The 9619-nt window shown below is 37.8% G+C and overlaps 1 protein-coding gene across 1 annotated transcript; it reads right to left on the bottom strand.

Moving 5' to 3' along the window:
* Nucleotides 1-3145: 3145 nt before the first annotated feature.
* Nucleotides 3146-9128, bottom strand: LOC148041847 (peroxidase P7-like). Its single transcript, XM_087683195.1, has 4 exons — nucleotides 8642-9128; nucleotides 8274-8495; nucleotides 7447-7615; nucleotides 3146-3762 (listed from the first exon to the last, which is right to left on the bottom strand). The coding sequence occupies exons 1-4, from the start codon at nucleotides 9005-9007 to the stop codon at nucleotides 3368-3370; spliced, it is 1152 nt and encodes a 383-aa protein (XP_087539321.1). The 5' UTR covers nucleotides 9008-9128; the 3' UTR covers nucleotides 3146-3367.
* Between the last annotated feature and the right edge of the window lie 491 nt (nucleotides 9129-9619).

Raw genomic sequence — 9619 nt, 5'->3', positions numbered from 1 at the left:
CAGTACATCACCTTTTTGTCTTTCACATTCCATTCTTTCCATGCTTTTAATTCATCTGCAATCGGAGGGATACCCGGCTCTGGCTCCTTTTCTTCACCTGAAACAAACTCATAAAGGCCCTTTCCAATGAGGAAGTTCGTCACACGGAACTTCCATGAAGGGTAGTTGTTCTTGTCGAGCTTCTCAATAATGGGATTTCCACTATTCTCTGTCATTATCACAAACAAGGATACAACACAGCAAGCTAGTCTTCTGCAATCTTTCACAACACGTGCACAGCACTACACCAAGCAACCTTTTTCACTGATTGCTCAATAGTACATGTAATCTGCAACCTATTTGCAGATAAACCTTATGTTTACTTCTTGCAAAAACCTCAAAAATTACAGATTCGCGATCTGTAACCTGTGCACCCACTTTCGGTCAATACAGTCGAAATCACAGTGTACCCTAAAACTGTTGTCTGCAACCTTGCAACTCTAAAACGGGGCCTAAAACAGCCTCATATGCCCAAAATAACTACGAGATGGCCCAAAAGGACTTATCTGCAAAATATACAGTGCCCTGCTTGTATACCAAATCTCACAGCAATCTGATATTTTTCCTCGACCCTACTTTCGGTGCCTCCACAGGCATTATCCAAGAGAGAGAGTGGAAGAATGGGAGAGATTCTTACCCATTGTTTGCTTGCTTGAACCTTGCTTCTACTCCTTCACTTCAACCTTCAAAATCAGTCTCTCTCAGTAGCACAGCTCTGATACCATGTCAAGAATCGTGTGATGGGGGAATTTGCTTGAGCTGCTGTGCCAAACACACATTGTATACACAAGAGGAAGCTCACTCAAGAACACAAGAAGAGAGATGGAGGCCAAAAAGTTTTCTCATTGATTTTTCTTCTTCTCCCACACACTATACAATGTACACAAAGTATAGATAAGATACAACATAAAGAAAAGTGGCCTTCTAAGTCAAACAGTGCATAACCGACTACACTAATCAACTGGCATTATATCTTTGCCAGCTGTAGGTAGGTGTAACAAACTAAATATAATAAGTGATAAGTCAGTGGCCATGTGAGTATCATAATGACCACCAACGTGCTAAGCGTAGACGTACGGACTTATCTACCCAGGAAGTCCATCATCAATGTCCGCATGTGTTGAGCTTGCCATCTCAACAAAACATTGGGATGACGTAAAGGGTATCATGAGGTACCTAAAGGGCACAGCAAATATGTGCCTTTGCTATGGCAGCCAAGATATAGGAGTCGTGGGATACACTGACTCTGATTATGCAGGACATGCAGATAGTAGGAAGTCCACTTCTGGCTATGTGTTCACTTATCCTAGAGGGGCTATCTCTTGGATGTCCAGGGCGCAGAAGTGTATGGCTCTTTCTACTACTACAGAGGCTGAGTATATTGCAGCCACAGAGGCTTGCAAGGAGGCTATTGGTTAGGCCGTTTTATTGCAAACATTGGTATGATAGATGATATGCCTACACTACATTCGGATTCTATGAGTGCCATTCAGTTGGCCAAGAATCCGGTCTTCCATGCGAAGACGAAACATATTGAGGTGAGGTATGACTTCATGCGCGAGGTTGTTGAGGACAGGTTTGTTGACCTTGTCAAGATTCTGACTGAGTAGAATCCTGCAGACTTGCTCACAAAAAGCCTCACTACCGAGCGCTTTGCCTTCCTCAGGAGATTGATGGGCATTGGATGAGATGACGTCTTTTTCCTCATCCTGTTGTACATGTGTACATGTTGTACTGTCTTTTCTTTTTCTCTCACTAGGGCAGATTCGCCTTTAAGTGGGAGGTTGTTGGGGGTAAAGACGCCTCCACCTAGCCACCCATGTATTACTACACTAACAATACCCACCACTGCACACTGCAGATGTGGTGGGCGCCTGTCACAGTCACTTATTCTTTATTCTTTTAGTGACAATTTGAATAAAAGAAGGCCCGGCCATACATTGTGGTTGTTGGAGTTCCCACTTTTGAGTCTCTCTCTCTTGGCTCTTGCTCTCCATCCGCGATAGCTCTCACTGCTAAGCTTCTTCCTCCTGGGTTTCCACTTCCCTTTCAGCAACATCCATTAAAAAACCAAGATCAAAATTATACCATGAATTCGTGTGCCAAACACAAGTCATATTGAAGAGGATTTTGTCCCATTTATGGACTTTTTAATTAATGTCCTTGGGAAGTAAACCTCTCTCTTCATAGAAATTTGGCCATGTTGGCTAGATCCCATCCACATGTGCTACAACTTTTCTTAACAAACTCAATTAGCAACCCATTGCTCCTTGGATTCCCCTTTTTCACTTTGGAAAGAGCATACTCAAGTTCTTGTTTCAAGGATTTTTGATCCATCAATAGGGTCACCTTGACAAAGATTGATTGTAGTCACTCATCCATATATCGTTGCAACCCCATTGCATAGTCGGCCAAGGCATTGTACTACACAAAGATTGATTGTAGTCACTTATCCATATATTACTGCAACCCCATTGCACAATCGGCCAAGGCACTGTACTACACTATAGACATGGTTGACAAATGCATTTGAAAGGCATCATCAATATCCTAGTTATTGGTTAAGGTTTTCCCTCAACTCTCTATAGTTTTGACCACTATTTAGTTTCTCTTTTAAGACTTGAAAGCTTTGAAGTAGAATCCATTTGGCACATCCACATGCACTTCCGACTTGCTCCTAGTTGCATCTTAAACCTTGAGTTTTCCCTCTCTCTAAAGCTTCAATGAGAAGTTTCCTTTTGGACAAGATATCAAATCATTTTCCATGCTTGCATGTGTCTATATTTTTTATTGCACTTTCGTTGTTTGAAAAGAGATTAATGGGCAATAACTATGTCTTTGAGTCAAACGCACAAGCAAAGAAAACATTATGTTTAAGTGAATAAAAACATTACTATTGCATGTTCTTCTTAAATATCTAATTTTTATTGGAAAATATCATATTTTCATGTAATCTTCTAAGCTTCATCAACAAAGGGGCACTAAATCTACTTTCAAATGGGAAGCTTACATAAGTGTTTTTAGTAGATAAATTTAAATTGCAATGAGAAATATAAAGGCTAAATTTATCCACATTTCCAAACATTGTACAATTGAATTAGGAAAAGTGAATATTATAACACTCTTCAATATTGGACCTATATGTATCAACAAGAAATGTGTAAGGGTTTTTTTTACATAAGTTCTAATAGAAAAGTGAGGAAGGCATCAATTAAGAGATATTGGCTACCTATTGTTTCAAAGATTGTACAATTCACGCAAGGAATCTAAACCTTATAACTTTCTTCAACGTGAGAACTATATGTACTAATACAAAATATAATAACCCTTAGTTTGGCATGGTACAACTCATTCTCACTTCACCTTGTTTTCCAACCAACACGCCTATTTGGCTCATCTTTTCAAAAGATATGCTAAATTGTTTAAAAAACATTTTCTCCCTTTTTGCAAATGTTTGAATCCAAGATGCTACTTTTGTATCATTTAAGAGTGTGGCATCTGAATGGAATAGTGATCTCTTACTCAAGACATTCTTGAAGTATGCATTATCAAAGCGATTGGGTGTCAAATTATCCAAATGCAATGTTAAATGAGCCTTTTGTGCTTGAGGGAGACATAACTTTGATAGATTTTGAGCAAAATAAGGATCCAAGTCGAGTGAAATTGATGGAGAAAGTTGATTCTCAATAGAAAGACAATGGGATTGACCAATTGTGTGGGCACCTATAGAAAAGAATCCACTTTTTATGTTAGTATTACATAATTTTGTAATCTTTTACAAAGACATAGCATTATACTATGATTCAAATTACGCACTATGATACATTCAAACTTAAGCATAAATCATGAGACCTTAAAATTTTTATTAACTTGGGGTTTATTTTAGGCCATAATTGTTAGGAAATTGCATAAGATCACCATGATAGCCACATAAAAGTGCTTCTTTATGTCATCTTTAAATTGTGTGTACATCCTAAATATAGGTCATTGTTGCTATGCAAGACAGGATGGATGAAAAGTTATGTGTTTTTTCTTTAAAACACTCATTAAAAGTTAGTTATCCATCTTTTTCATGATACATAAGGATGAATGTACAAGATGCTCTTACCGTATGCTATTTGACCTTTACAAATAGTTATTGGCTCCAAGGCACAATTTCCAACCATAAAGATTTGTTATGACATGGAAATGCAAGTGACTTTTGTTTGTTCCATACATACAATTTTACAAATGCTATTGTGCTTTGAGCTAGCCCTAAACCTATATTTGGAATTAGGCATTGCTCATATAATTATGATAAACACTTGGGATGTTTTCTAGTCACATGCTTACATTTTGGATATCTTAATGCTCTAAAGTCTCAACAATCATGCTTCTAAACATTATGTTTTAGTAGATCTTTTGGCAACACTTTTAGCACTTTTTAAAGAAGTTTTGTGGTCTCTCAATCAATATTAACTATTTTCCTAACTCCATTCAATTTGGAAAAATATGTAAGCATAAGGGAGATTTAAGATGTCTCTTGAACATAGGATTTCTTGGTGATGGTCCCTCAAAATAGCAAAGACATAGTGCTCAATTAACCTAAATTATTGCAAGTTGATGTAATTTCCAAATTTTTTCTCTTATACTAGGAGTTGTAATACTTATATTTCTGCAAATCTCTCAATATAATCGTAATTTGACCTTTTATGCCAATGAAATGATCCTTACATTCTTAAATGCTTTACAACTATATTTTTCAATCATAAGGAGAAATCTTTGAATGGACTGCAAACTTGTTGTTCCTCGCCCCTTAAACATCCAATATGTTGCAATAGGAAATGCTTCATTTTGAGGGGGATTTTTGATGTGGCAATTGGGCTTCTGTGGGAGGGATTGGCACCTATCTATGCGTGTTTCTTGGTGATTTTTTTGTGTTGTATCTTTCCATTTTAGTGTTAAAACCTTTTTCTAAAGCCATGATTGAAACAAACAGCTCCTTCCTCATTATCCTAAGGTACATGATAAAATTTCTTGAGACAATTATTTGTTGTCAAAGAAAGGTAATCAAAACCAAATAATAGTCCAAGTTTAAGGATTGTACCAATTTTTTATATACTAATTTCTATTTTTGAATTCATTAGTAGAAGCTTTTCAATTATCACTATCTTGCATTTTTCAAGGGTGATCTTCCTAATTTTTGTGTCTTCCTCACAAATGCTTCCTTCATGACAAACAAAGAGAAAGTTTTAGGAAAAGAGAGAGAGAGAGAGAGAGAGAGAGAGAGAGAGAGAGAGAGAGAGAGAGAGAGAGAGAGAGAGAGAGAGGAATTTGTTAAGGAAATAGGGTAGAAACTATGTGTATGTGTTCACATCCATGCATGTTTGTGTGTGTGCGCGCCCGCATGCATGAGCATGTGCGTGTGCACACACGCGCACATGCATGTGTGCATGTGTACATACTGAGATAAATGCATGCACACACACATGCATACGTACATAGGTACATAGGTACATAGGTGCTTGTGTGTGTATATGTATATATACATACTTACATACATGTGTACAACACAAACATACACATGTGTATATCCAAACAATAGATATGTGTGTATAAATGTATACTCATGTCAAGAAAGAAATTAGAGAAGGAAGACGAGAGAGAATGATTGAAGAATAGAGAGAATGATGAAAGAAAAGACTAGAATAAGAGAGAGAAGGAGAAGAAGCCATGGAAGTTGTGCAAGGAGCTTGAAGAGATGAAAGAGACTTTGATTATTATCGAATGATGAAAAAAATAAGTCTCTTTATATCTTTTTATACCAAGCTATTACAGTTGGTATTCTTCCCTTATTTTTCCAAAAAATATCATATTTTTCTCTCAAACAATCTATTTCACCATTGGTACAATAGGTACAAGCTATGGATTTTGAGTGGTAGTAACTAGCAAGTCTTCTACAAGTGGCAGACACTATATCTAGAATCGGTCACAGGAAGTTTGGAAGTTCGGACAAGTTGGGCAAGACCAAGGTCAAAATGATAGGTCATCACCAAATTTCAAGAAAATTTGAAAGTCTTTTTGACAAAATGGAGTCTATAGAAGTTAGAGAATGTTCAAACTTCACTTTTCTTTTGAAGAACAACCTTTTCTTTCCTCTTTACAAACTTTCTTTCAAAGCTTTCATGGGGTATCTTGGATCTCTACTCCATTTTCTTCCAAGATCTTTAACTTCGTTCAACAATGGTTGGTAGAAAGCATCTTATAACCTCGTGAGCAAGAGATAAAATATCATTTTGGTAAATATTTAAGCAAGTTTGAGGGATAGTAGTTAGCACAATTTGCACTATTTTACAATACCTAGAGACCCTGTGAATCCTCATAAGGAATCGTCAACAAGATGCTTACTACTACTCTTTCTATCATTTGGCAAGTTCCTACATCAAGAATGGAGAATCTTTATCCTTGATCTTGGCCTTTCTTCCTCATGAAACCCTAAAAAATAGTAGGGCAACCATGGCTTCTCTCCATCAAGCTCTCAAATCTTGAGTCAATGCTTTCTCTGCAACTTCTTTGGTTAGCATACAAGATGCTTGAAGCAAGTATCAAGATTAGAAGATTCAATGCATCTTTGCTAGGATGGCTTATAGAGTAAAGATTTGGGGCAAACATCAATTTTAGCCCTTCCTTTCATAATGAAGCATTTAATCTTATTATTGGAAGAGTGCTTTGGAGCTACCATTGAAGTTCTAAGAATATGCCATCAAAGGGCTCGATGCAGTTGGTTACTCTTCTCAAGCTTTCAATCATCCATTTCAAAGATACTCCTTGAATATTTCTTCTAATCTCTTCAAATTAATTTGTTCAAGCCTTAGTCCACTTGTTAAGAGAGATACCAACTCAACATTGGTCCTTACTCTCATAGGAATTTGTAAGGATACACACAAAGCAGCCTACTGACCATGTTGGTGCAATCATGCCTAGTGGGAGCCATTTTGACATTTTGACAACCCCAAACTAGTCCACATTATTCTTAAAAAAATTATTGTAGTTGTGTGCTTATATTTGCTAGAAAGGTATTGAAGCCAATAAGGTTTTGGATAGAGAGGTTCCATAATGTATGCAAGGTCCGACATGTCATTTGATCAAGAACACAATAAAACATCTTCAAGACACCCCTCAAGATAAGCCGATTTCTTGGACTCCTATGTGTTGCCTCTATGCCCCCATAGCAAGTTCAACATTTTAAAGAAAATGTACACATACATGAGTGAATACTTTGAATATGCTTAATGGTAAGAATGGCCTAATCAACAAATGGAAACTCCCTTATGTTGGCCAAAAATTGCATGGAACTATCATTTTATGGACTAACATGAACAGCATCATATATGTAGCATCACATTCATAATTGACAATGAAGCATACCTGACAAAGCAACCAAGTCTAGGGTGTTCAAGCCCTTGGATTTGAAATTTTTCTTCAATGTAGAGAAACTTTGTGTTGGTCTTGGTATGTTGGCAATCACTGTTTGATTAGTAGCAGGAATGGGTCGGTCTCTTCTACCAGTAGGCATGGGAATCCATGGGCCTCCAACCTTGCAGAACTCAGCAATGTGTAATGATCAATACATGCGACCCAATCATGTAGATTACATCCTAGTTAAGTCTAAATTACAATTTCATGTCATATTGATTATCACTACATATTCATCCCTTTCGCTTCTTTGGCAATCAATTGGTGAAATTATTTGCTTATGGCAAAGACTCTCTAGAAAGGCATTGAATGTGTGTAGCAGTGTGACAAGTACCTGACCCTCAAGAATGAGACCTCAAAGGTTACAATGTAGTATTACACAAATTTAGTGAATTTGGGAATCTTTGAAGTCCCATTCTTCATTATTGAGAATATTGGGACTCCAAAAAGTCATATTTAAGTTTCGCAAAGCTATCATGTGACATCATTGGAAACCTTGTGAAAAATGGAATGTATTGAGCTATTGAACAGTAAATATGGAGCAACAATGTGAGAGTTATAGCAAAGAGAAAGTTTTGACCATGAGTCCTAAACTTGTGGAAAATTCCCAAATTCACTTATAATAGTGTAAAGTAGCAAATAGCATTTTAGATGAGTTCGTATATGCAAGAATGGAGGTAAATACCTCATCACTTATTATCATAGTGTAATATAAAAGGAACTTGATATGTGTAACTATATAAAGTAACATGAATTTGATGATGATAATAGTGGGTTACCAGGAAGATTGAATCTCGGGCTGCCAACGCAAGGGTATCTGCACATGAGACTATGCCTGGACAAATAGCCTCGAGGGAGGCCTTTATCTTATCAATAATCTTGAACGAAGTGGTTCTCAATGAGTTCCGATTGGGAAGAGCATTTTGCTCGGAGTTGGCAATTGTATTGTTATTAGTATATGAGTATTGTTGTGCTTCCAATAATATTGATGCATCACATCCCTGCTCATAATTCAGTGTTCACGAAAACTAGCCTTAGTAAGAGATACAAAAACTTTTACCTTTGAATGTCAATGTGTGTGTGTGTTTTGGCATATACATATATGAGAGAGAGAGAGAGAGAGAGAGAGAGAGAGAGAGAGAGAGACCTGGACGAAGCAATCATGGAAGAAGATTCGAAGAATCCCAGCTGCCTGACTTGGATCCTGGCTGATATAGAACTGCATTCGCTCCCTCACCAAGTCGTAAGCTCTCGGGCAAGAATTGAGATAGTAAGTGTACGAGAGCCCATCAGCTAAATTACAAATATTGTTACTACCAGACGGCTTCTGCAATTTGATCTTCATGATCTCACCATCTACATCATGACGGCCAGAGCTATGACTGAGGTTGCTGAATGTGGCTGAAGCTGTGGTCACGGAGAAGCTAGGCGCTCTAATGGGCAGAAGAAGAATGATCAGAAGACCCAGCAATGTATTCAGCTTGCAATTAAACTGAACGATTACTAGCTGCATTGCGACTGAACAAGATTATGATTCAAAGACCCCCAGTACCGCAGTCGGGTAAGAATTGCGCTAGTGGTGATCTCTCTCTCTCTCTCTCTCTCTCTCTCTCTCTCTCTCAGAGGATCTAATTAAGGCCTTATATTGTTCTGTGACGTGATATGCAAATCCGCATAACTTCGAGAGCAAACAGTACAGTTTCAATGCATGCTAGACACTCAAAGCATACCTCTGATCCCACCTTACAACAGATCAAAAGAGCCAAAAGTACCACCGCTGCTTCCCCACCAAAGCAGCTTCTGATCTCTCTCTCGCCTTTGCTTGTCTTTCAAGCCTCGTCTCTTTTTCATCTTCTGTTTCTCTCTCTCATCCTATCCAAACATACATTCACTTTTATCGGTTCAAGGATTCTCTGTCGGGCCAAGCTGGCTCGGCTCCTCTCCAATCAGGCAGCCTTCCATACCCATTTGCTAACGGCGGTTTCACCACCCTTGAAATGGATATTATTGATCCTTTTTAAGGTAATTAATCTAGAAAGACGGCTATCTGGCATTCTTCTCTCTTTCTTAGTAACAAAAGGGGAGTTGCTATAAGGCCTTCCAAATGAAAAGTTGGGCATTGCGA

The sequence above is a fragment of the Lygodium microphyllum genome, chromosome 1 (genome assembly GCF_053477565.2).
Source record: "Lygodium microphyllum isolate KBCC chromosome 1, Lygodium_microphyllum_v1.1.10, whole genome shotgun sequence".
Taxonomy (NCBI): Eukaryota; Viridiplantae; Streptophyta; class Polypodiopsida; order Schizaeales; family Lygodiaceae; genus Lygodium; species Lygodium microphyllum.
This window is presented reverse-complemented; position numbering and strand designations above follow the sequence as displayed.